The sequence below is a fragment of the Osmerus eperlanus genome, chromosome 13 (assembly GCF_963692335.1).
Source record: "Osmerus eperlanus chromosome 13, fOsmEpe2.1, whole genome shotgun sequence".
Taxonomy (NCBI): domain Eukaryota; kingdom Metazoa; phylum Chordata; class Actinopteri; order Osmeriformes; family Osmeridae; genus Osmerus; species Osmerus eperlanus.
The window spans coordinates 5,236,434-5,263,206 of NC_085030.1; the positions used below are offsets into that span (position 1 = coordinate 5,236,434).

Below are 26,773 nucleotides of genomic sequence, written 5' to 3' on the forward strand. Positions count from 1 at the left end.
AAAAACTGTTATACGGAACGTCATTTTGACAAACTAACGCACCAACAATTTTAATAATTTAAAATGAAAACGCATTGCCATCTTTCAGTTAGACATTTTTATTTCATGGAAATACAACATAATTTCAAATCCTTTTGCAGGACCATTGTTGTACATGTTATATTCTTTACTCCTTTTTTGTATTTCAAAACATGGTCACTCGTACAACAATATCAAAAACAAAACCTCATGTCACAAATGGAGCCATTGATGACAATAAAGTACACTTTTGTCATGCTAAGGTTTGAAGATGATAATTTATACCTTCACTTTTTCATAAATTCAACCATTCAATGAACAATAAGGTGTAGTTTTGTGAATAAATATAATAAAATGACCACTGGAACAAATACAAAGAAACTTTCTTATTTTTCATTCAAAATGCAACAAATAAACACATGATGGGAATATTGTCATAAAACTGTGTCTGATGTATCCTTTATAAGAAAACAAAAAGAGGGCACAAAATATTTGCATATTTTGGTAACACTGCTAACTCTAAAGCAAAGTCCAACACTGGTAAATACTGAATATATTTAGGTAACCACATTTTCCCAATGATCTACCTACTGTAGAAGGTAGCATCAATATCTTCAATTCACTTACAAGGGGGATCCGATGTAGAGTCTTTTCTGACAAAAAAAGGAATCCCTTTGAGCTGGATGATCTAGCCTTTCCTCAAGCCTAAGAGGGTATTTCTAATGTATTGTATTTTATTGTTATTTTTTTCTGGGAAAATGTAAACACACTTGCGCAGATGAAGATGTGTAATTCGCAGAGAAATGGTCAAATAAAAATGAAAGTTCCAACAAACGGAAGGATAATTGTCGATGAGGTTTCTAGTTCATAGAAGAGACATGTACCAAATATGTCAATTAAATTATCAATAATTAAAAACAAAAACTACAACACTCAACACTTCACTTAGTTTCAACAGTGAAATTCACAATGAATATGGGTACTGGATAAAATGCACTCAGAGGCTCTGGATGTTAGAAATCATGAGGAGAAAATAAATCAAAGCAAAAAAGAAACACACAAATAAATAAAACAAATGTTGTTCATTTTCCTCTGAAATCAAGTGTTTTGCTGCAAAGGTGTATACGGTTCAAATCAACAGCAATAACCGTTGGATGAACAGACAATGTTAATTGTATCATGATTGAAGTGATGAGGGTCGTGCCGATGGTGGGGTCCTTCAGTAGTAGTACCACAGCACCAACATGGACTCAAACTTATTTGCTTTTGTATATCATCTACAAAATTCATTTTTCATATATTTCGAAATCAGTTTGAGATCCATCTGGGTTTCGTCTAGGGTCTATGCAAGTCCTCTTTAAGATTGAAGATTCTAGATTGTTCTCAGTCTATCTGCAGGAGTAAGGTTGGTCCCAAGCTCTCTGATTGACTTGTGTGTTGCATGTGTGTATGTACGTGTATATATGTGTGTGTGTGTGTGTGTGAGTGAGAGCCCAGTCCTCATGGTACACAGCTTGAGGAAGGCATGAAGGCATGCATGGGTCTGGGTAGGACAGTCTGACTGTGACCACAGAAGAAGAGGCCGAGTTATCCTACACCTACAGAACATGGACTACTGGGGTTTGTAGTTTCAGGGGAGCCAGAGATAAACAGAGTCTAATTCGGTTTAAGACAGAATCGTATGGGTTTCCAGTAGGCCTCGGTAGTTCTAGAGCTATGACAAGAGAACACTCCTGCCATGTAATATTAGTTGCCAATGTGAAGAATGGTAAAAGTCACGACTCATGTTTACCATGTTTCGAGAGGCAGAGTGTGTGTGGGTGCTATGGAGTGGGCACACGTGTGTGGGGAGGGGGGGGGGGGGGGCTGTGGAGTGTGTGGGGGGGGGGGTTCTCAGCAGGTGGTGGCCAGGGACTGGTGTATAGGTGGCTGGAAGCAGCGCACATGCTCCACGGTGGAACTGTCCGTCTCCACGGCCTTCATGTACTTGTTGAGGATGGCGAAGATCTCGTTGTTCAGGATCTGGTACTTCCTGATGCGGTCCGCCATCTTCTTCAGGGGCTGCAGAGACAGGGAGAGAGGGACGGAGAAAGAGAGACGGAGAGAGAGGGAGAGAGAAACACAGGCAGAGGGAGAGACCGAAAGAAAGAAAGGGATGTATATGGAGCGACAGAAAGAGTAAAAAAAAAAAAAAAAACGTCAAATTCTAACATCAGCGCGTGTGTGCGTGCGTGCGTGAGGCCACCCACCACGTTCTTGATGATCTCGTCCTTGCCGTCCTGCCGCTGCACCTTGAGGAGGTGGTAGCAGAAGTCAAAGAGGTCGAAGCGCCGCTGCTGACCCAGCAACACGATGATGGAGCAGCCGGCCCAGTTCAGTCCGTCTCCGAAGCACTGCCTGCTCACACACACACACACACACACTTCCTGATCAACTCAACACAACTTTAAGGGACAACAATTACTTTCTACAGCGAGTGTGTGTGTGTCCTTTCAGGCTGAGCGTGCGCGCGCGCGCGCGCCACTCACTCTGCGGTGAACTCGTGCGTGCCCACGGGGATGCAGTAGACGAACTGCATGGCGCTCCACAGGCGGTGGAACTCCATGCACTCGTCCACGTGCATCACGCCGTTGGTGGGCGGCGGCCCCCGCCACACGGCGTCCTGCAGGAAGCTGCGGATGCGCGTCAGGATGACCTCGAACATGGACAGGCCGCAGCACAGGCGCTCCTTGGTCAGCAGGTCGCCCTCGCGGGCGATGGCGATTTGCTGGGGTGGGGCGAGGGAAGGTGGTGGGGAGTACAAGGGAGGGGAAGATTATTCAAATGATGAAAGGGTCCAGGTTACAGTAGCACTCAAGAGGGCGGGAGTGGTGACGCGTGTGGTCAGGCAGGGCAATGGGTTGCGGCTCTGTCGTGGCTCGACTTCTCTTTGTGGGGATGGGGTGAGGAGGGTGGTGGGGGGGAGGGTGGTGGGGGTCTCACCTGGGGGGTGCCCAGCCTCTCGATCAGAGGAACCAGGTGCAGGGGGGCATACTTGGCCTCCAGCCTCTTCATCCTCACCTCCAGTCGCTCACCCTCTGAACAACACACAAACACACACACACACAGGACAGTAAATCCTTGTCAGTCACAACACAGCTACATGTCTCATTCATATTCTATGGGATTAGAGCTTTACAGCATGATACTATTTCAGTACTTAACATGTACTTATGACAAGGTACCCCAGGTGGGCCAGCACCTACCTTTGATGTAGACCCTTGGGAGGATGTTCTGGAAGGGGGCTGCATGGAGCAGGTCACACACTTCCTCCTGGGACTGAGGTGAGCACACACACGTGAGATAACACCGACACTAGCACATGCACACACACACACGTGAGATAATAACACACACACACACTCACACACACACACAAGATAATACTAAAGAGCAATGACACACGCACTCACACACTAAACCCCAGTTTATAGTATATGGCTACATATAATCTATTCATAAATAGTGTGTGTGTGTGGTATTACATAACTGCATAACCCAGGGATTATATCCAGGCGCCAAGTAGGGCATATCTCTGTGTGTGGCCTGTCACACTGATTTGACTGGTTAAACAATCCGGTTCAAGCGACTGGTCACTTGCAGTTCCACTCAGACCCAGTGTGTTTGTGTGCGTATGTGTAACCCAGATCAAAACACATCATCGCTTTTAGAAGACTTGAACCTCATTGAAAATGAGGACATGGTTGGAGATGTGGTGAAGCCGTAGTGCCCAATTGCACACATGTGGCTTGCAGCTTCCTGTCAGTGTAATCACAGGTAAGCAGACACGGTCGTCTAGGTGACAGACAAACCAGGAAGTGAAACAGGGCGTCGTGTGTGAGACGGACACATCAATGTTAGATGGTGGGTGGAGGACAACAGACAGGCATGCAGTGAACATGAACCACTACGGGGCGCACACACACACACACACACACACACACACACACACACACACTCATGCAGCACACCAGGCACACACACACACCACAGCAGCAGTGGAAGCCAAAGACGGAGAACCATTACTCTGCCTATTATATTAATAGGCAGACACTACGGACAAACGGCTCTGCTCATAGAGCTAGACTCTGCGCTGCTACACAGCCACCTTAAGACCTAACCAGTCATCCGCCCTGCGCTTCCACTGCCCCCAGAGGTCAACCTAGGCACTGCAGGTGAGACAGAAGAACACAGTGGTACAGAGAGACAAGAGGGAGGGAGAGAGAGACCTCGACGTGCATTTGCTACAGAGGATAAGGCCACTAAATGCTTACCACCTGTTGTAGAGGCCAGCGTGTAATGACAAACATAGTTGCGTTTCAGAGAACAAACAGTGACCAAGACATTAAATCGGCACACATCAAAGAATCAAGATGGCTTCAACTCACGTAGAGCGAGATAAAAAGGAGACGAGGAGAGAGTTAGAAAGAGGGGATGTCAGAAAACGTTTAAGATGTAACCTTTTTTCCTGTATAAGAATGATACTGTGTTCAGCATTCTTTGTGTGCAAAGAGAGGCCTACCCCCTCTTCTGAACTCTGGGTAACACTAGGCTTACGTAAACAAGGTGACCTGGGCTGCCCACTATTTTACTGGGGAGGCCATAAAAGGTGTTAATCGTATGGTCGAGGGGTCAGAGAGTGCACTCACACGCACACGCTCAACACGTACGCACGCGCACGCGTGCCAGGTCTATGCAAGGGAGCCAACGAAGGAAGAGCCATGGGACATTTGCATGCCTTGGTTTTAGCCAATCACTGTGGAGAGCGGTTCCGTTTAAATAGGCAGCTGGCGCAACATGCTAGCGGACAAACTTTGTATCACCATCCTTGTGGGCCGGCCGCAAGCAATACAGCTTTCTTAACTTGTTCACCGACTGACTGGGCGATGCTTGATAGCTAAATGTTTCTGACGGGGGAGGCCGGGGGAGAAGATGGGCCGGAAGGAGGGGAGGAGATAGAGGAGATGGGGGGCTGGGGGGAGGGGGGGTCTCACCAAGGCTTGCTCTATGAGCAGGCAGAAGAGGATGGCGTTGCCGACCTCCCGGAGACTCTGGAACACGTCTGTCTTCAGCTCGGCGTACTCGATGATGTCCTTCAGCTGGTGGTGGAAGAACTCCAGAATCCCTTGGAGGGGAGAGGAGGGAGGGGCGGGGGGGGGGGGGGGGGAATAGAGCGTGAGAGCGAGAGAGAGACGCAAAATTTCAGAGCGCGCATCGGCTCATTTATCATTTATTTCATTTATTATTCCTTTGGTATTCGGATTCCATCTCGGTTTTGAAAGTAGAACGTCCATCAACCCTCACCTGGCCCTCTACCATCATGGAGTATTGGGGAGACCGTGGTCACCAACTAGGCCACTTGAATCATTAGGGTGTCATCAAAACCACGTTCCTGTATGGACTTGGTGACCCGCCCCCGTGTGTGTGTGTGTGTGTGCATGTCGTCATCTGTTTGCTTGTCCGCGTGTGTGTGGGCAGAGGATCATTACTTGCTGACAGAGATCACCCACAGTAAGCCTGGTACAGCCAGAACAGAACAGCAGTAATCTAGTAATCCCTAATCCCCGATCAACGGGAATATCTCATTTGGTTGTCTGATGCGCCCCAGCCACAGGAGGCAGGCGTTCCCAAAGCAATCCTCAGAGCAACACCTTCCTGCTGGCACAGTCACCTGGGCGTCGCTTACTCTGACGTACAAACGAACTCTAACTGACCACAACTGTTGTTGTAGGGCGTGGATGTGTGTATTCAGGGACACATACTGGTAGACACAGACACACACACACAAAAAGTGGGCTGACCTGGGCTGCCATACTCGTGGCGAGGTAATCGGCATATCTTGGGCATCACCTCGATCAGAGTCTTCACATACTGCAGGATGGTGCCCTGCAGCTGGAGGGAGAGAAAACCGACGAGGGGAGGAGGGGAGAAGAGGGGGAGGGGAAAGGAGATGAGGTGGAGAGGAAAGGAGAGGAGAGGAGGAGAAGGAGAGGAGAATAGAAGAAAAAGAGGAGAGAAGAGGAAGGTTTAAGGACTCAGCGGTTCTGACGTGGATCCTGTGACGAGAGCGTGCAGAATGAGGGAGAGGTACCAGGCTCTTGACTATCTTGAGAAGCTCTTCCATCACCACGGCGATGCCCTGGTAACCAAGGAGACGGCAGATGGTCTTAAAGTGGGGCGGGCCAACAAAGTTCCGGTAGGAGCTATAGATGTGGGAGTAGGCTATGTTCAGAGGCTGTGAACAGAGAGAGAGCCCGAGAGAGAGAGTCAGAGAGAGAGGGGGAGGGGGAGAGAGAGAGAGAGAGAGAGAGAGAGAGAGAGAGAGAGAGAGAGAGAGAGAGAGAGAGAGAGAGAGAGAGAGAGGCAAAAGCAAGGAGAAAATGCATCAGAAAGACATTCCAACACTTCCAGCCTGGATGACTGTCTCATTTTCTTTCCACGCTGGCTGAGAAGCCCTGATTTGGATGTGTGCATGCGTCTCCCCAGCGTGAGCTGGTCCCTGCTGCAGTACTGCGAGCGGCCCCACACCTTGGATCCGTACAGGTAGTAGGGCTGCACGTTGGCTGGCTTGTCCCGCTGAGGCTCCTGGGTAAAGGGGATGGCCGTACGCACGAAGCTGTGGAGACAGGGACCGCGGAATGCTCAGTCACACACTCCCGACTGTCCCTCTCACACACACACCAACCTATGTTTGTTCACATTGGTACACACCTGTAAACTTAAACCGCTCACACAGATGTACGCTCGCTCTCACGCACGCTCGCTTTCACACACCCACGCTCTCACACACCCACGCTCTCACACACCCACGCTCTCACGCACGCTCGCTCTCACACACGCTCGCTCTCACGCACGCTCGCTCTCACACACGCTCGCTCTCACGCACGCTCGCTCTCACACACGCTCGCTCTCACACACCCACGTTCTCCCCCACACACACACACCGGTTGGTGGAGCCGTTGTAGCAGTAGTTGGGCAGGAAGTCGAAGTTGAGCTCCCAGAAGACGTGCAGCGTGATGCGGCCGTACGGGGCCGACACGTTGTGGTTGGCCTCGCGGAACATGGCGTCAAAGCTGTCCAGGGTCATGTGCTTGGACAGCAGCCGGTGGGTCAGACGGTTGATCTCCATCAACCACTCCAGCTCCTGACGGGGGAGGGAGAGAGGGAGGGAGGGGTGGAGAGAGGGGTGGAGGAGGAGAAGGAAAGGCAGGTCAAGTGGAAACAAAAAGCACTAGTCAGGGGAGGTGAACAGAATATGAGTGTGTGTGTGTGTGACCTGATATGATTGTCTTTAGTTTACATCTACAGTATGCCTATACAGTATGCATGTACTCTTTTAAAAGTGAGTGTGTGTGTGTGTGTGTGTCCGTGGCGTCCTCACCACGATGGAGGTGAGGTCCTCGCTCTCGAAGCGGCTGATGGCCTGGTCCAGAGACTTGTAGATAGCTGCTGAGATCCTCTGCGTGATCAGACGGTTCAGATCAATGGAGCGACCCAGCAGCTGCAGGAGAGAGAGAGGGGGGGGGGGGGGGTGAGAGGTGAGAGAGAGGGGAAGTGAGAGGAAGGTAGAATACAGGCTATTTGCAGTGGATATTCCATCTTATCAGTTCAAATGTCATTGTGCCACAGTGTGTGTGTGTGTGTGTGTGTGCCGTACCTGTACGTGTCTCTGTTTCAGCAGGGTCTCGTAGCGGTTGGAGGGAGGGTAAGGGATGATCACGCCGTAGTTTTTACATTCTGCTCTGAAGCGCTTGTCCAGGAGAACGCTGGAGGACGAGAACACACGCGCACACACACACATCATGTTCTACTTCCTGGTTTGGGAACTGAGCTCCACGAGAGATCCGCTCTCTATTAAAAACTACCGTGTGTGAAAGCAGTCCATCTCCTCACCTCCCAGCCATGGCCTTGTAGTAGGCGAATATCTGATCGGCCAGCTTGTACACAAACTGATCGAAGCAGAGGTTTACCTGAAACAAGGACAGGAGTCAGTGGTCTGCTTGTGTGGGTGAGAAGGAGGGAGCTTGTGTGTTTGTGTCTGTGTGTGTGTGTGTGTGTGTGTGTGTCTGTGTGTCTGTGTGTGTGTGTGTGTTTGTGTGTGTGAGAGCCGGTGTTGGAGGGGCATGGTCGAGGTTTTGGGGCCTGGTCTAACCTCAGCCTCGATCTCGTCGTACAGGAACTGCTTCTTGAACTTGGTGAGGGCGTAGTAGCCGCTGTCGTTGTACAGGTCCAGAGGGTAGAGCACGTACCTGGGGAGGAGGGGGTAGTTAAGGTCAGTCCCAGTTAACGCTGGGATGACGCGAGTCAAGCTACGCTAACGCCAGAGAGACCTCTCCACCACCCCCCCCCCCCCCCACGACACCAGACCCCCCTCCCTTTTCTCTCTCTTCCTCTCAGTCACCCGCTCTCTCCGTCTCACTCTCTGTGTCATTCTCTCTCTCTTTCTGTCATTCTGACTCTCTCACTGTTTCTCTCTCTCTCTCACACACACACACACACACACACACACTCTTGGCTCTTACTCCATCATGGAGGGCTCCTTGGTCTCCAGGATGTGGTCGGTGAGGATCCAGGGCATGGACATCTCGATGGGGAACTGGATCCTGCGGCCCATGGTGAGCTCCAGGAAGAACTCCCTGAACCACAGCTGGGACAGGTCACAGCACTGCTGCAGGGCCTCTGGAGATGAGGGGGGGAGGGGGTGAGCCAAGTCTACTGTCCCAGAAAACTCAGGCCAAGACAAATTTCCACATCCATATGCCCATCTGTATTTGTCGGAGTGTGTGTGTGTGCGTGCGTGCGTGCGTTACCGCTGAAGTTGAGCAGGTGTGTGAAGAAGAAGGAGTGCTTGTGGAAGTCCTCTATGGCCAGGACGATGGGCCCGTCCAGGCTGCTGCGCAGGGTCTTCTTAGAGCCGCTCTTGTCCGCTATGAGGGACTCCAGCATGGTGCGCACCATGTACAGCTGAAGACCGGGATGGGGGGGGGGAGAGAGAGAGAGAGAGAGAGAGAGAGAGAGAGAGAGAGAGAGAGAGAGAGAGAGGAGTGAGGGAGGGAGAAAGCAAGGTGAGTACTGAAAGAGAGAGGAAAGTCTATCCATAAGCCCCTCCCCCCCACACACACCCCCGTCTCCCCCAACCCCCTTACGCACCCCCCCGACTATCCCCGACCACCCCCACTCCCCCCTGACCCCACCCCCCGTACCTGCGTGCTGGAGGGCCCCACAGCTCTCCGGGGCACCTTGATGTCGAACCCCCCCTTGGGGTCCTTCTCCCCCCTCAGGCAGGGGTCGTTGGGGGGTTCCCTGGCGCCCTCCCAGTCACAGATGGTCTTGCGGATGGCCTGGAGGACGCTGCGCAACGAGACGGAGGGTCAGCGAACCCAAACGGAGACACCGAACCCCACAGACGCGGCGGGCGGCCAGCCAATCCCGGCCGCGGGGCGCGTCCCGTTTGGGGGAGGCGTGGCCCGGGAGGGCGGGGCTCACCTGATGAGGACGTTCTTCTTCTTACGTACGGCCTGGCGGAGCGGCTCTCTCAGGGTCATCTGGGCAAAGTCCTGCAGCGCGGCGTAGATGGTGTTCCTGATGGCCTGGTTGAACACAGACTCCATGCGGCCCATGAGCACCTGGAGAGCGCACAGTCACCTTCAGCCTCGGGCCGTGCGCCAGAAAGAACCAGGCTACCACGCGTCAGAACCCCTCGACACACACACACACACACACACACACACACACACACACACACTCTCCGTCATCCCTGCCACCACCATCCTCACCCTCCCCAGAGGTAGACCCCCCCGGCCCTGGAAGGCTACGGTACCTGCAGTCCTTTGATCATGGCGATGACCTCCACCAGGGCGAACTTCTCCTCGCTGGTGTAGTTGTAGCGCGTGGCTCTCTCGTACTCCTCCGCCGTGCCGGGGCAGTCCTTGTTGCAGAACTTGTCTGTGGGATGGACCAGCTTCCACGAGTACTGAGACACGAGGGAGAGAGGGAGGGGGGTTACTGCAAGGGGGGTGTGGGTACCCTAGCACACACTCGCACACACACACACACAGACACACACACACACACACAGGTGTGGTAGGAACGCACGCGCACCCACACACGCCAAAATACTGTAAGCTTGCACACACACACACACACACAAGCAAACACACACACACCAACGAGCACACACACACTCCGCCACGTCCACTCACCACCTCCATGACGTGCGTGCTCCACTTGGAGAGCAGCTGCAGGCCGCGCAGGGCCAGGTCGAACAGCTCCCGGTACTCCTCGTCCGACTTCTGGCTGTCCAGGCCCGAGCCCGTCACCACCTCGCTGTTGCTGTAGCGCGCCAGCTCCGAGATGAAGCGGATGTGGTCGTCGCGGATCTGCACCATCTGCTCGCACAGGTTGTACTGCGGGGAGATGCTGCTCTGGGTGCACGTCCACCTGGAGGGGGGGTGAAAAGAGGTTGATCATAGTCATAGAGATTGTGAGTGGGTGTGTGTGCGCGTGTCTTACTTGGACTTGTTCTCCTCGTAGTGAGCGCTGGTCTCGATGTAGCGTGACAGCTCGATCTGCATGTCCCCGAACAGAGGCACCACCTGGAGCTGCACACACACACACACACACAGTCAGACTTGGTTACCCTTCACCAACACTGATACACAGGGTCTCAATGACACGTATTCTGGAGGTAGGAGGGAGTTTATGGTAGAACAGAGAGAGAGAGAGAGAGAGAGAGAACCTAACCTTGAAGAACTTGTCGATCTTGCCCAGGTTGATCCTCTTCTTCGCGTCGAGCTTGTAGATGTTGCTGACGTTACCGTCCATCAGGTACAGCCCAAAGCCCATCACCTGAGAGACACCCGGGTTCGTCACCGCTCTCATGTGCACAAACACACATGCAAACACCAGAGAGAGGGGGAGGGCTACCTTGAGCAGCATGTGTTTCTCGCTGGGGGTCAGGTACATCTTGTTCTCGTAATAATCCACACTGATGTTGACGATGTCGGCCAGCAGCTCCTCGTACCCAGGGATGACCTCCAGCTGCTGGTGCAGGCACTACACACACAGGGTCAGGGGTCAGGGGTGGCATCATTCATACAGCACTGACACCCCGATAGAAGCAGGATTCTACCCCGAGGTGGGATCTACTTCGATGATTCCATAAGGTTCTGTGTGTTTTTAGTCATGTTTTATCCTAATGTAATTATTACGTCTTTATGATAGCAGAGGGCACTGGAATTTGGCCCCCAGGCGTGTGTGTGTGTGTGTGTGTTCCATGACTGTAGTGATGAAGGGCTTCTTCTTCTTTTACCAAAGTGATGTACAGGGGGGTGATTTGAACCGGGGACCTCTTGATCTGCAGTCAGGCTTTACCACTGAGCTACACCCGTCCCTTAGAGAATCCCTGTCAGCGTTTCATAATGTGATACTGCAATCAACTTCTACGCCAGACGTTTCTATGCCGACCTGCGTGATCCTATTGTGATTGGCCAGGAACATGGAGAGGTTCTGGGACTCCTGGATGGACTGGGGGTCGGCCATCTTCCTCAGGAACTGGGCCGCCCTGGAGCACAGGGAATCATAGGGGTTACAACGGGCCCTAGCTTGCACGATAACGTCAAACACTGGGCCTCAGCCAGCATGCTAACAGATTTCCCACTGGGCATTAGCGAGCATGCTATCAGATCCACACTATGCAGTAGCATTAACAAGCATGCTAACAGATAGCCAGTAGGGTCTCAGCTAGCGTGGTAACAGGCGATGAGCATGTGCGTGTGTGTGCGCGAGCGTACTGTACCGTTTGTAGGCAGAGTGGTCGTTCTTCACGCTGCACTTCATGTTCTTGAGCTCGTCCAGCACGGCGAACATGTTGATGAACTTCCCCAGGGTCAGCAGGTAGGCCTCCGACACAAAGTCCTTCCTCCTCTCGGCGTGGCACAGGCGCTTCACCTCACCACAGAACCGCTCTATGGCCTTCCTCTGGAGGGAGGGAGGGAGGGAGCCGATGACTCACTGACTGGTCAAGGCATTACACCACATTACTCTCTCCGTTTGTTCATTTACTGGTAAGAAAAGACCGTTTCAGCGCTTTCGAACAGCGAGCGAGCAGAGAGGTCGGAGGGTCAGAAAGGAAGCCGTTCTCTGGGGAGTACCTGGAAGTACATGAACTTCATGAGCTTGGTGACCTCCGGCTCCAGCACCTCCACGGTCTTCTCGTAGATCTCCACTCTGTTGGGCTGTTCGTTGCACTTCACCTGAGGGCCACAAGAGGGAGCTGTCACACTGCTTTGGGTGCGAGGGACGTTCAGCACCACTATCACTGGTGCTCTGGGTGTGTTTCTTCATATCTGTTGACACTACGATTATTATTAGATGTTTCAGTGGGCCTTGTGTTGCTGTTGGTCGAAGGTGAGGTTTCAGGGTGGAAACTGGCCAGGCTTGGACGACGCTGTGTGTTAGCTCAGAGCTTAGCAGTGGAACAAAAGCGATGGGGAAGTTGTGGGAAGATGCGTACGTGAGGAGGGGATATTATCTGACAACACCAGATCGGCCAAGTGTCATGGTTTCGCCGTGTGACACCCGCATTTCAACCATTTAACAATTTCTCACGCCACACATTGTATATCTCACGCTGAAAAGGCAACGCCAAACAAGTAGCCAAGCTAACGTTGTAAACGGTAACGGACGAGGCGCAGGTTGACGGAGTGAAGCATCATTGACGCGTAAACAGCCGTGTAAACTCGCGAGTGAAGCTCGCGAAAGCTTGTTGGGGGTGCTAACAAATCTCATGCCAGCCCTGCAACACCCTTTGTTAAAGTAGTAGTGTGGGTGTGTGTTGGGGTGTGTGTGTGTGTGTGTTACCTGGGGAATGGCCCTGGAACAGCTCCTCCAGGTGTAGAGCATGACAGCGTACTCGTGGCCCTCCTCCAGCATCTCGTTCTGGACGGACAGAGACAGAGACACAGCACTTCCATAACCGTCAGGTCAAACGCAACAAGGGACCAGTGGAAAAGAAACCACTTTCAATGTAGTAAAAAGGATAGCCAGTATACTTGGGCGGTGTAGCCCCCTTTGACCTTTTCAATTCGGTATTGTGAAGCACAGAACATTTTCAAATACTGGGGAATATCAGTTTCGTCTGTTCAAATGTTGGACATGTTAATGTTACAGCGCACGTTTACATTTTACACACAGTCAAATAACTGTGAAAACAGTCTGTTCTTAATTCGAGGAGAGGGAAAAAGACAAATTGGAACATGAATCTCGTTTGCACTTCCTGATTTAAATAAAGGTTGAATAAAACCTTGGTTCCCCTCATTGTGAGTCCCATCACACACTCTATTCATTCCTATTCACCAGTCCAGTGGCTGCCTGATTCAGTATGTGTGTGTGTGTGTAAGCCTATCTTTAACCAAAACCGACTAAAAGAGGAACCAGATGATAAAGCCACGACACAAACAACACAAGGGCCTTTTTTGCATCAATGGGTTTGTCTTCGATGTGTGTGTGTGTGTGTGTGTGTGTGTGTGTGTCAAAGTGTGCCTCACAACACACAGTGGATGTTTTAGTGGAGATGGCAAGCCATGACTAGACTGCTCAGATCTGGTACTGGCATCCCAGAATCCAATGGGCATGTGTCCTTGCTCTGTGGTCCTCTCACCATGCTTGAATGCACAGTGGCCTGTTCAATGTAGCGGGCGATGCCAGTCACAAATGCATTCCTGTCCTCAAAGTTGGTGTCAAAGTTGGCCTGGAGAGAGAGAGTTAAAAAGGTTGGTGAGAATCAGTGTGTGTGTTCTTGTGTGCATATGTGTGTAGGAGTATGTGTGTGTGTTTGTGAAGGAGGATGTGTGTGTGTGTGTCTTGTCTATGTGATGGAGTATGTGTGTAGGCAAGGCGTGTGTATGTGTGTCTGTGTGCGTGTACCTGGTACATGATGGAGGAGGGCGGGGGCTCGATACAGGGCTGCTGGTCAGGGAGGGGCAGTTCCTCCAGCAGGTCCACGTTGGACAGGGCATCCTCCAGGGTCACGTGGGTCGTCATGGTAACGAGGGCTCACTCACGCAACTCCCCAGTCTGAGTCCGAGAGCGAGAAGAGACAGTGTCAAATGAGTGCAGCTCCGAATCCAAGAAAATCGACAGTTTTTCAAACGCCCGAAAAAAAAAGCACTAGCGTCAGGAATTTCATCCACCCCCCCCCTGTAAAAACTGCCACAGGTATTCTAGTCTGGGTATTCGGTTTCATTTCCTCCCTGACTCCAAATCTCCATCTGTCTCTGCCTCTCTTCCCTACAGCAGTGGCACCTGTTGGTGGACATGTTGACGTGACGATATGGTTGAGACGTCTAAAGTTAGCCGAGACGATGCTCTGGTGCTGATAAGAAACAAGGAACTGAGCTGTGTGGTGGCTCATATTCAAGTCATCGTTCCGGCCTCCTATTCCACGGGAAACTCTGCTTTGTGTGAACAGCGTGTGTGTGGGGGGTCGGCAGTTTCGACCCTGCATCATGTGCCTCTCAGGAGTGTGTGGTTCACCTCTGAACTGACAGACAGGGGTTGACACGGCCGCTAATCTCCTTCAGCTCCCCCAGGCTGATGGGGCAGTGGGAAAGAGAGGCTAAAATAGGAATCTAAACCCCCCCCAGACCCACACTGTGAAGCTGGGGAGCACTGCTAAGCTAGCCCTGTTCACCTACCATTGCTAACCTAGCACTGCTATAGCACTTGTTAATTAAACACTGCTAACCTAGGTCACGGAATAGTGCTGGATTGTTTATCCTCAGACAATGTGAAGTACATGTAGCCAGTCAGTTGTGGTGTGTGTGTGTGTGTGTGTGTGTGTGTGTGTGTGTGTGTGTGTGTGTGTGTGTGTGTGTGTGTGTGTGTGTGTGTGTGTGTGTGTGTGTGTAGCATGTGTCACAGCTGCACAGGAACAGCTAAGAGGAAGAGGAGCAAGGCCGGGTGGGGTTTCCTGTCGAACTTCATCACCTCGGTAAGACATGCCTATTTGGCCTCAACCGACATACAGACAGACACATTTGGATGTTTACCCTAAAAGGTCTGTCAGTCCGTCAGTCATCCAGTCAGGAGGGATATACTGTTGAACACTCATGGCAGGGCCCTTAGTTGACTGAATAAACTTTCCCACACTTAAGACAACTTTCTGTTGGCCTCCGCGCCTTTTGGAAACACACACTCAGACACATGCGTACACAAACACACAGATCTCTCCATTCCCCCTGCATTCCTGTGTGTTACGTCTGCCAGAGCGGGCAGACGGGTCCAGACCTACAGGAGGGAGCATGGTGGGGATGGAGGGATGAGGAAGGGTGAGAACAAACTGACAGAATGAAGAGTTGGAGAGAATTAGAGGTGGAAAGCAAGGGGCAGAGACAGTACATGATAGGAAGAGAGAGATATACCAAGCCATAGAGAGCGACAGAGAGAGAGGGAGACAGAGAAAGAGACAGAGACAGAGAGAAAGAACGAGAGAGAGAGGAGAAAGAGAGGTCTCTTTTTGGCAGGTCAATGAAGCCCTTTACATCTGAGTGAGATGGTTAGACAGATAAAGAGAGACACAGAGAGAAAGAGAGAGACAGAGACAGAGAGAGACAGAGAGAGCGAGAGAGAGAGAGCGAGAGCGAGAGAGAGAGAGAGAGAGAGAGAGAGAGAGAGAGAGAGAGAGAGAGAGAGAGAGAGAGAGAGAGAGAGAGAGAGAGAGAGAGAGAGAGGAGAAACGAAAGTGTGTCACGTCCGGGTCACCACTCAATGGCCACCACTCCCCTCTGGCCATCCTCGTAACATGTTACCATTCTCCTCACACTCTCACTGGTCGAGGAGAAAAAGAGCATACACATCCATGCGTGGACACACAGACACACAGTTTGACTACAGGAACACAAACATGTAGGATACCGAGTATGTTTGTGTCCTCAGCAAGGACCCCTGAGGAATGTATGCCTGGGGGGGGGGGGGGCTATGATGACATGGCCTACTCAGTCTAACCAACAACAATACACATTATATGAATATTCATGGCCTGAAAGACATAAGCTTGATCTCATGGCCTATAGCAGCATGGTATGCTGCCTATAGGTCAATACTTCTCTTGGATCTCCCAAGTTAGAGTCTGGTTGTCATTGGTTTGTAGCCTTATTGAGTAGGATGCATACAACCATTCAGTAGGTTAGCATAGCCCTCCCCATACAAAGTAATCAAGGGGCTAGTCATTTTTTATATTCTTACTGTAATATTAATTGCATAACATATTATTATTAAGACATGTAATCACTTAAAAGTCCCAAGAATGGTACTATAGGAACACAGGACGATGTAAAGACTCGAGTAGACCTATCAGCCAGATATATTTTTGTCATCTTCCTGCACAATTTAAACACAACTTATGTCAGAACTATTGGTTGATTAGTGTATTGTATTTAATTAATAAAAAAAGTGGACATCTATTAATTTGATGTGCGGCGTTGAGTTGGATTTAAAAATCTTGGACAACGGCTGAAACGGAAGTAGAATGTAGATGCACCTGTCATTCGAGTTTAGGTAACGGGCCTGATTTTTGCCCATAATAAAATGTGGCAGACGCCTCCTATGAGTTACTGTGTGTCGGCTGCTGTTATGTCGGCGACGCTTGTTATAATGTATGTTAGATTACTAACTAGGTGTAAAGTGTGCAACAAAGGTGATTAAACTGTGGACTGAAGAAATACTTCGTTAAAATGCTCGGGAGCTTTTAGCTGGCGTTAGCCAATCTCGGTCATTTTTACAAGCAATGAATTTGAAATATTGCACATTTTCCCGTCATGTGTATTTTGAAGGAGAGGCTACAATAATATAGTGCAATCTTTTCCAAAGCATCCACCTCATTTAAAAAAAGAGCAAAGAGCATCTTCTACGAGGCAAGCTACCGTACGGATCCTCTCCACCCCACCCATCTCTCGGTGTAACCTACTACAGTATGATGCCATTTCTACACTGACGTTAGGCAATGGCGAGATAACGGAACTCCATTCATCGGAATGAGCAGTTCAGCTACTGAAATCAAATAAAACATTGAGGAATCTCAATCATGAATGAAAACATAATACCTGAAGCCTGTGTGTTATATTCTTTTTTTCGACAAACGTGATGGTGCACTATGAGAAAGGAAAACAGCTAGCTAGCGAATACACGGGCAGCTCTCCAGTCATCATCATCGCTGCATCTCCCTTCCCGTCGACAAGCGCTGCACATCTTTACTGAGCGGCTGTTGGGTTAGTGCACATACCTGCAACTTGCATGTCCGTCCAGTTAAAACGGGCGGACAATGTCGCACTCCGCGACGGCAATCCAATAATTTACGGACGTTTTTCTCGCCTTTTCTCCGATTGATGCTCTCGTTTTTACTATGTGCCTATCCGCTAATCCACCCCACACAAAGAGCAGAAAATGGCTGCAAGTGCATTTCCTTAAAGGGCCAGTCGCATAGGATCAAACTGGTGCTCAATGAGTTTGAGCGTCCAACGATTCCAAGTACCAACCAAACGAAATAACCACTTATCCAACTCTATTAGGTTGGGTCACTTTTAATTCCTTTCAGAATGCCCCAGGTAAACGAAAATAACCTTATGACATTGCAAGTTACAAGAGTTACAAGACCCACTTCTCAGTCACATTTGCAAAGACCAGGATAGTTCACAAAGGTCCTAATACTTTATGGAAGGAGAGGATACCTCAGTTGAAAATTTCCCTAGGAAAACATTCCAGTTATTACCTAACTGGATATATAGGTCATCCTAGCTTTAGTTTTCATGGCATGACATGCCAGTTAAAATATATATTTTTACTATACCATATACAGTGTACAGTATTTCTGTAACATGTTCTGTTTCTATGGTACCTCCCATGTACTCCTGCTACTGACTGTTTCCAAGAACATTGCTATGCCAGTGTTGTGTGCCCAGTCTGCCTGGTTGTCACAGTAACACGAAGGCATGCAAGACTGGCTGCAAACTGCAATCGCATACAGACACCCAGGACCCATATAGTTGGTTAGACCTGTATACTACACTACAGTACTATTACTGAAAAAGATGTTGATGGTAAGAAAAGTCAAGTGGGAGTCAAGTGGCTGAGCGGTTAGAGAATCGGGCTAGTAATCATAAGGTCGCTGGTTCGATTCCCAGCCGTGCCAAATTACGTTGTGTCCTTGGGCAAGGCACTTCACCCTACTTGCCTCGGGGAAATGTCCCTGTACTTACTGTAAGTCGCTCTGGATAAGAGCGTCTGCTAAATGACTAAATGTAAATGTAAAACCAAGCATTAGGATTTACGCACCGCAAACCTACTATTAATACCATTTAAGAAAGGGTATTAGAACCTATTCAAAAAGGTGTTCCTAATGGAAATCTAAGGTTCTAGACAGCACAATTTTCAGGTCCATAAAGTGCCATGTGACCGGCTATCAACTAGTTCTAATTAAATGTGAAACATAATCACAGTGAAATTCTTGAATGATCATATTCCTAAATGATTCAACATCCAGTAACAACGTACCTTGTGTTCAGAGATAAAGTTGACCTCGCAGTGAGGCCTTGCAGCAACACAGGACGTACTTGGTACGTACAGAGCATGTGCAGTGTCTGTATGATGAGAGATGATGAGTCTGAGCATGTGGCCTACGTGTGCCCTCTAAAGGACAAAACCAGCATCTGGTTATAAAAAGAGTCTATTACCAAACACACGCAGAACAGGGACGTGCACAGTTCTGTTCGACAAGCAAAAGATTCACAACTGCACCCCCGGGCTGCAATATGGATACACTTTTATTTTCTCGCTGACCACACGCACTGAGTTCACACTTATCGCACAGGTTGACGCCAAAGTTACTAGCACAGTTATTAGGAATCCAGGCAAACGAATAAATAGTATAAATTACTCCTATGTCTTTGTACATACAGACTCTCTATTCTACAGGTGTGTGTGAACAGGCTGGCCAGGCTGGGGTCAGAGGTCTGAGAGGGAGGCCAGCTCATGCAGCAGGACAGCAAAGGACGGCCGGTCTTCTGGTTTCTACAGGGGCAGAGAGACAAACGGACACACACTTGCATAACTGTTTCAGCAACACTTTTTGTGTGTATTCCACTGGTCATTTAACACATTTGTTACTATACCATTGGGAAAAAAAGTGTTTGTTTACTTGTACTTAAAAAAAAAAAAAAAAAACGAAACATGAAAACGTCATAATGTTGGATGGCACATTTTGGAACGGATGGCGAGACAGGGTCACCCACCTCCTTCCAGCACCACTCCATGAGCTGGTGCACAGCACTGGGGGTCTGACGAGGCTTGAGCAGCCGGAGGCCTGCGTTCAGGGACTCCACCACCTCCGCGTTGGAGCGGCTCTCATAGGGCAGGCGACCCTCGCTGTACACCTCCCACATCAACACACCTGAGGGGAGAAGAGGAGAGGAGGGGAGGGGAGGGAGTAGAACATCAGTTACAGACAGACAGACAGACAGACAGACTTCTTAATCAGACAGAAAGACAGACAGACAAAGATTAAAGGACAGTCAGACCAAAAGACCAGACGTCCGACTTGCTGCTGAACTTGCTGTATTTGATGACCTCAGGAGACGACCACTTCACAGGAAACTTGGAGCCCTGAGAGCTAGTATACTGGTCATCCAAAACAAACCTGAAGAGAGACATAGTCATCAGCAGGAAAGGACAACAGCATGACTGTTGTCTCCCCTCAACAGGTCAGCAGGTTTAACTCACAGTGTTCACACTCTCACTCTTCTGTTTACAGACTGATGGTCACCCATGCTCTAGCCCCTGTGGATGAACCACAAGTTCTCACCGCAGGAGTGTGTGTGATCTTACCTGGCCATGCCAAAGTCAGACACCTTGACTTCATTGTCCTTAGAGACCAGACAGTTTCTGGCAGCCTGTGAAGCAGACAGAGATTGGAAGAAAAAAACTGGAATATCGTCCTATCAATGTGACTCTTCTGAGTTCAGATCTCGACTTTTCCTTCTGAGAGTACCAGGTCTCTGTGGATGAAGTTGGAGCTCTCCAGGTAGGCCATGCCCTCGCTGATATCCAGGCACATCCCCAGGAGCGTGTCCGGAGACAGATGCCCCCTGGTGGCTCGGAGGTAGTCCGACAGGCAGCCGTGCTCCATGAACTCAAACACCAGACATATTGGAGAGTGCTGGGTACAAACACCATACAGCTGGACGAGCTTCGGGTGGGACAGCTTCCTGTTACACACACACACAAGCAAACACACGCACGTACACACACACACGCACAAGCAAACACACGCACATATTTTTTAGGAACGGTCCAACATGATGTGCTGTGGTCCTTTATCTGTCCAATGAGGCAATGCCCCACGTCCACAAGTCCACTTACGTCACCACCATGGCCTCCTCCTTGAAGTCCTCCTCCGACATGGCTCCCTCTCTCAGCATCTTCACGGCCACCTTCCTGTCCCTCCATGTCCCCTGCAGCACCATTCCAAATTCCCCGCTCCCCAGCTCCTCCCCCAGCACCAGCTCCGCAGGCTCCACCTCCCACTCGCCTGCTGAAGGGCAGACACACAGGAAGAACTACAATACCCATGCCACCGATGCATAGCCAATTGTGAGCAGGCGACATCGCTGTCGAGGTAAGCATTTTCCCCGTTTACTTGGAACTCACACGTTGGTCTTATCAAAGTGGGAGGCACATCAACTGTCATAACATCATACCTCTGTTTTATAACAGCAGATTGCATAACCCTTTTGATTAACTTCAGTTCAATTATAATTCTTTTTTTGGCTTCTTACCTTGTGAGACATCAAAGGAGTTCTGAGAGCTGTCTTTGCCAAGCGTCACAGGGTGTCGCAAGCGCGTGATCAGACCTGCCAGTGGTTACCCCCCCCACACACACACATGCACACACACAGAAGAAAGTCAGGTCTAGTCAAGGCACCAACGTCCATGCCTTGTACAATATGCTGACTTCTTAAGACTTAAGACTGATTCGAAGTCTCATGGCAAGGCTTCCTCCACAACTCTTTCTGAGCAGAAAATTATCTTGTCCCCGTGACAAGCATTGAATTTGATGTCTAAAACAATTTTACAGTGAATTAATCTCTTAGCTGTGCTAATTGTCCCTTTGGGCGAATTTAAAACAGCTGAGTATATATGTGTCTGCCTGCCTGCCTGTGTGTTTGAATTCATGTGTGTGTGAGGTTGTGTGCATGTGTGTGTGAGGTTGTGTGCATGTGTGTGTGTTTGTGAGTGCGTGTGCATGTGTGAGCGTGATTGCAGGACACACTCCTCACCTGCAGCGTTGTGCTGGTGGTATTGGATTAGCTCAGGAATAGTGCTGAAAAGGTATTTCTCCGCCAGGTAAAACCTAAACGGCTCTATCTCTGTATCCTTTATCTGGTAATGCTTCACTCTCGGATTCTTCTCCCCATTTGACCTGCAGAGAGAGGGAGAGCGTTAGTCGGGGAACACAACATGTCTTTTCTTGTACATGTACGGGTTGGCATTACACAGTGTCACAAATGATCTGTCTTAGTTGTGTGTTTGTGCGTAGTTGCTGATCCATTGTTATGGTTTCTTCAGCAATTCCGTTGTTACGTTCTTATCAATATCGACTCCAAGAAACATCTGACCCCAGTTGATCTTAAAGCAATTTTAAACACATTATCCCCCCCAAAGATTAAGCAGTGTCTCAGTTCTAAATACTTCAGTCCTTAGTACTTTTAATGTGTTGTCAGTACGTCAGTGATAGCTGACTGTGCGGATAATTACCCTGGTGCTTTGGTGTAGACGGACACAGTGTAGACGCCGAGCTGCCTGGAATCCCGCACCATAAATGCCCCTTCTTTGCCCTGGACATGGGCACGCAAACAGTCATGCACGCTTTTTTAAGAACTGAAGCATACATTATGTGAACATGATTGTATGTTCTCAGGGGATATGTAAATGGTTCTTAGATAGCTGGAGACAAAACAATCCTACAAATGTTTTTCTTGGAATTGGTGCACCGAATGTTTGGCCAACAGACACGCACAATCGTAAAAGTCAAGGACCCAAACTTTGCCTGTAAAACTGTGTGACACATTTACAACAGGAAATCCTGAACCTGAGCTAACTGTGTGGTTTGGAGATGTACTTTGTGTTTGTATGTGTGAAAGCAGACATGCATCCTGCAAATGCAGCCCTTGCATCCTTGCTGGCAAAAACCACATGGTCACAGCCAATCAGATCCAAGTATTTGGATCACACTGCAGATGTTGCATTGGACACATATACTCAACCACACAATTACATACTGAAAGATATACATGTTCCAATGTAACTATCTTTAGACACAAACAGATAGTCTTGATATATCCTGAAGTTAAGGTTACATATAACTGGACATCTAATGATTGAATAAATAAGTAAACTAGAGAGGGTACAATTTCTGGGGAAATTGTAGGGTGTGCTTGCTTGCGTCGGTTGCACAGGGGTCAGTTTTTGAATGACATTTTTACAACTGATATTTCTGTATATTTTATATAAAAATGCATACTTATTATTTATAAAGATTACATAGATTTAAAAGCATTTTTTTTTTGCTGCTAATTTACAACTGAAAATACGAGTGAAGTGTAGAATGAAATAGATGTCTTCTCATTTCCCCTGCAAGAGGCAGCCTCATCGTTGAAACAAAACGAATAAATTGGGCAGACCGGTGTAAATATTGACCTAATCTCTATGACTTAAACGTCATTTTAAGTTTTTCCCTTCTCATGATATTTTCAGGCATTTAGCCTACTCATTGCATTCATTCATTAATAAAGAACCCCCTTTGAAGATTATTCTACGACGTTGCCCGGCAGTAGAAGATGGAATCGCGATTCAAACAGTACCATCTGCTAACGGAAAATATGCTCCCCAAAACGTAAATAAGCTTGACATTTATTTAGTGGAAAATCGCTCATTCATAAAAAGCTCACTGGTAGCGATCATTGTCAGTAACAACGCAAAATGCGATATAGCCCTGTGTGGAGAAGCTGCCCCGGTAAATTGTACTACTACGGCACAGTACTAGACTACTGCTGTGTTCGTCTTGGTAGCGATTGCGTTGGTTGAATTGGATTTAACGTTCCGTTGTACGGTTTAAACTGAAATTAATTATTTTCATGAACAGATTGACAACGTTTAGGCTGTGGCAATGAAGTTCAGGTTAGTAGTTAGATAGACTTTTGATTTAAGTAAGGGGAGTGCCGAACATGTTCTGTCGCCGTTTGACTTCCTACAGCTGTGTAGATGTTTTTGTAGTGTCTCGCGTAGGCTACAGCGTTGCAGTGAGCAACACTGGTTTGAAACCACAGGTAATGGTAATTTCACCAACAAATCGTTTACTAATGTCAGAATAAATCCTACAACGAAAATGTATATGTGAGGAATGTTTATTTTAACGATTGAAAACAGATAACGCTACATCATAGACCACTGTAGTATGTGTTGCCCGGGCAACACAGGCTAATGTCATGATGCTAATACTTCAGTGAAATAGTAGACTGTTTCCGAAAGTAGATGTACTTCCTTAATAATATCAGCTTATATTGTACATTACACATCACAATTGTGTGTCATATCACAAAGTAAAATTAGTAAATAGTTATCACCTGGCCTCTTTGCTTGTGGCGTTTCTGCAGCTGCCTTGCAGTAAAGCTATAGTTAGCCTAGCTATCTCCCAGAAGTTAACGAGCTGCTAAACTAATATTCTGCTAGAGGTCACGCGAGTTTTCATGACGTTAGTGACGTAAGTAGCGTCATTGACTGTGGTTAGCAAGTTAGCCACCGTTAGCTTCACTTTTCGACACAAAAACGTAATTTCTACTTAAACCGTGCAACGGAACGTAAATCCCAATACAAGCAACTCAATCGGTACCAGGACGAAACGTTTGACACCTAGGTTGTCTATGTAGGCCAAATATTGACTGAGTTTTAGGGGGGCAAAAAGAATAATAATAATATATATGTGAGAGAACAAAGGTTGTGCCCTTGCCGAAGGCAAAGCACACCCAATAATATATATGTGAGAGAACAAAGGTTGTGCCCTTGCCGAAGGCAAAGCACACCCAATGAACAAATAAATACTAATTGTGTCCGGACAGTACCTCTTGCATCAGAAGTTCTTCAGCTCGTGCCCTTGTGATGTTTTTGTTGTACCATCTACAGATGAACACATTCAACACATCAACATAATAACCACTGAATCATATGATAGTGTACTCCAATGGTCACCATTTGACAACTGTTCTATACCACTCACAATGGTTTACACCAAAACTGTAGTGTTATATGAGGAACAGACTTTGTGACTCACACAAATCTGTTGAAGTTGCTCCCCGATTTCTCGGCAATGTATATGTTGGGTACAAACCCAGTGTTTCTATAGAAGGGAAACATAGGAAAATATGAACACAGTGTCAGTTTGATAAGAAAAAAACAAAAACTGCCACTATCATCCTGTCAGTGTTAGCCTACCCCCTGTCATCCTGCACGGCCCACCACTCTGGGTGAGAGCTATCAGTAAGGACATACTCCTGGTCCTTCTTCAGGGTGAGGTCAGATGCATCGTGGGGGATATAGTTCTGGATAGCCACCACCACCACCTTGCCTAAGTCTGGGTTTGATAAACGGCGCTGTCAAGATAAAGTGGAGAGGAAACGCTGACCACTCACTTACGTTTGTTCTAGAAGCAATAACTGTATATGGATGTCAATGCTGTTGATTTTAATGTTTTATGAGTGAACTTAATGAATAAAACGTTTTACAGGAAGTGACATTCCATTATGTGTGAGTGTGCGTCAACAGTCAGGGTCCTACCTCAGGGTCTGGAGTTTTAGGGAGAGGTTTTTTGGAAGCTATGAAAAGAAACAAAATTACTTCTATACATATATACTACACGGTATAGTTTTATCAAATTTTCAAAATGGGTTATGTCCTCTACTCTATAGGGACACACATTTTTGCAGATGAAGATTTAGACTAAAACTAGTCTGAGGTTAGTACCAAATCCCATGGGGTCATACTCATGACAGCCGGCCGCCAGCTTCTCCGTTTGGTGACAACATCTCCATCTCCCATCCATCCAGAAGTTAGGGTGGTATTTCACTGCTAACCTATTACACTTTGTCTCTGCATTAGGAGGAGAACAACAAAGTAAACATATAACACATAACTAATTTATTGTTTAAAAGAAAAAAAAAGATTTGGACCATGTATTTGCCCCTCAACAGAATACAGATGTGTAGCCTTTTAGAAAGCAGCACAAGGTTCAAACTGAAACTCTTGTGTTTAAACCACAAACACACACACACACACACAGCATAGACAGTAAACCTTAGAGGTACATCTCTGACTATGGGTTTGTACAAGACACCAGAGAGACCATGATCAAGGCCTTTGTTGGGGTGTCTTTAGTTTGGACTACTCACCCTCCTTAAGCGCCCGGACCCACCGCTGCCGACAGTCATTATCCGGGGCAAAAATGTACAGGTAATAGCTGTCATGAAAAACCTGTGGAGAAAAGCAGCATCAAACAGTAGCTGTAGGGTCCTTGTGTTTTTGCTTGAATGGCCCTATTGAGTTTCTGCCAGGTTCTCCTTCCGTTCATTTGAAGATAAACGGACTGGGAAGTGTGCTTCTCTCACCTGGAAGGGGTACTTGTTGCTGCAGGGGATGGGAATGTCACTGCATACAATCTCAACACACTTAATCCTGGCCAGCTCAATACTGCCTTTCTGAACAGGTTTTTTCTGAACACAGAGCACAGAATCTCCATGAGTGTTGGCGCTCACATAACAATTATTACAATTACGATTAAGTACACGTACAGCTTTGAAGACGTTCCGATTATTTTGTACATTTCATCTCAGGTGTGACCAACTTTCTTATTGTGAATGACTGTTTTACAATTAAAAATAGAATGTACTTTGATTCAAAAGTACACTGATAATATTTTCCATCTTCCTCTCCATCAACAGTACATACCCCGGGACGCCGTTCAGAATAGGTCAAGTCTTGTGTGTCTAAAACAAAAAACCTTTCCTTGTAATTGCTTGGGGAAGTCCTTCTTTTCTGTTGAGATTTCTTGATTAGAGTTCCTTTTAAGATAACTCTGGGGTACATGGCAAACAGTTACCTGCAGCCCTAGAGCTGCCAGCAGCCTGTGCTTGTGTCAGACTAAAAACGTGTGAAAAACAGTGAGGGAGAAAGAGCTGATGATATGTTACTCGAGCTTCCGGAGTTGTCACTGTAGGTGAACCACTTCCTTGAGTAGGGCCACACACCTTTTTTCTCTCAATTTCTGCCACACACACACGCACACAGATGTGATACGTTTTGATGTTTCAAATGTGTGGAACACAGCCAACATTTAAAATTGCAATACAAGTGTTTCAGATGTAATATATGTAACCATTAGCCAATTAAATTACAAACCCAGGACTGATGAAAACTTAAATGCAATATACTTTTGCTCACGCCAAACGTGTGTGCCTTCTTGAATGTTGACGGCAGTTTTTACAACAGCCTGCCATGTTAAATCTGACTAAATAGAACGTATCTTCCAAGATAATACATTTTATGGAATATAAAAGCTATCGCCTTTACTCACGTAAACCAATCCCCGTCTACGTTGTTGAAATGGAGCGCTCCA

General features: G+C 48.1%; 2 protein-coding genes across 5 annotated transcripts; both read right to left on the reverse strand.

Annotated features, from left to right (window-relative positions):
* Positions 1 to 88: 88 nt before the first annotated feature.
* On the reverse strand, positions 89 to 17,491 carry cyfip2 (cytoplasmic FMR1 interacting protein 2). 3 transcript variants are annotated; one of them, XM_062476262.1, is made up of 30 exons: positions 17,339 to 17,491; positions 13,984 to 14,133; positions 13,718 to 13,807; positions 12,919 to 12,996; positions 12,210 to 12,311; positions 11,855 to 12,036; positions 11,524 to 11,620; positions 10,984 to 11,112; positions 10,801 to 10,905; positions 10,570 to 10,658; positions 10,260 to 10,497; positions 9,878 to 10,030; positions 9,544 to 9,683; positions 9,261 to 9,408; positions 8,868 to 9,021; positions 8,580 to 8,736; positions 8,210 to 8,306; positions 7,951 to 8,027; positions 7,715 to 7,823; positions 7,439 to 7,558; positions 7,002 to 7,201; positions 6,586 to 6,673; positions 6,149 to 6,292; positions 5,859 to 5,949; positions 5,052 to 5,182; positions 3,264 to 3,336; positions 3,001 to 3,095; positions 2,547 to 2,785; positions 2,268 to 2,415; positions 89 to 2,079 (listed from the first exon to the last, which is right to left on the reverse strand). In XM_062476262.1, the coding sequence occupies exons 2-30, from the start codon at positions 14,098 to 14,100 to the stop codon at positions 1,912 to 1,914; spliced, it is 3,759 nt and encodes a 1,252-aa protein (XP_062332246.1). In that variant the 5' UTR covers positions 14,101 to 14,133; positions 17,339 to 17,491; the 3' UTR covers positions 89 to 1,911. The 3 variants fall into 3 exon arrangements, with proteins under 3 accessions (XP_062332246.1, XP_062332245.1, XP_062332247.1); XM_062476261.1 differs by having other exon boundaries at positions 5,049 to 5,182; XM_062476263.1 differs by lacking the exons at positions 89 to 2,079; positions 2,268 to 2,415; positions 2,547 to 2,785; positions 3,001 to 3,095; positions 3,264 to 3,336 and adding an exon at positions 4,131 to 4,334.
* Positions 17,492 to 18,857: 1,366 nt separating this feature from the next.
* On the reverse strand, positions 18,858 to 26,322 carry itk (IL2 inducible T cell kinase). Of its 2 annotated transcripts, none has more exons than XM_062476982.1 (17): positions 26,107 to 26,322; positions 25,767 to 25,871; positions 25,551 to 25,632; positions 25,126 to 25,251; positions 24,940 to 24,977; positions 24,598 to 24,755; positions 24,437 to 24,502; positions 24,228 to 24,282; positions 21,865 to 21,944; positions 21,387 to 21,529; positions 20,886 to 20,960; positions 20,470 to 20,638; positions 20,099 to 20,315; positions 19,936 to 20,000; positions 19,629 to 19,747; positions 19,344 to 19,501; positions 18,858 to 19,122 (listed from the first exon to the last, which is right to left on the reverse strand). In XM_062476982.1, the coding sequence occupies exons 1-17, from the start codon at positions 26,242 to 26,244 to the stop codon at positions 19,057 to 19,059; spliced, it is 1,860 nt and encodes a 619-aa protein (XP_062332966.1). In that variant the 5' UTR covers positions 26,245 to 26,322; the 3' UTR covers positions 18,858 to 19,056. The 2 variants fall into 2 exon arrangements, with proteins under 2 accessions (XP_062332966.1, XP_062332965.1); XM_062476981.1 differs by having other exon boundaries at positions 20,470 to 20,641.
* Positions 26,323 to 26,773: the final 451 nt, after the last annotated feature.

Coding starts and splice junctions, on each gene's coding strand:
- cyfip2 (XM_062476261.1), bottom strand. CDS start 14,100: ATGACGACCCACGTGACCCTGGAGGATGCCCTGTCCAACGTGGACCTG. Junction 6,293..6,585: donor ACTACCTGTACGGATCCAAG/GTGTGGGGCCGC, acceptor CTCTGTTCACAG/CCTCTGAACATAGCCTACTC. Junction 2,786..3,000: donor AGAGGCTGGGCACCCCCCAG/GTGAGACCCCCA, acceptor GCCCCACCCCAG/CAAATCGCCATCGCCCGCGA.
- itk (XM_062476981.1), bottom strand. CDS start 26,244: ATGTACCCCAGAGTTATCTTAAAAGGAACTCTAATCAAGAAATCTCAA. Junction 24,283..24,436: donor AGCAACTTCAACAGATTTGT/GTGAGTCACAAA, acceptor GTTCATCTGTAG/ATGGTACAACAAAAACATCA. Junction 19,123..19,343: donor TGGAGTGGTGCTGGAAGGAG/GTGGGTGACCCT, acceptor CTGCCCCTGTAG/AAACCAGAAGACCGGCCGTC.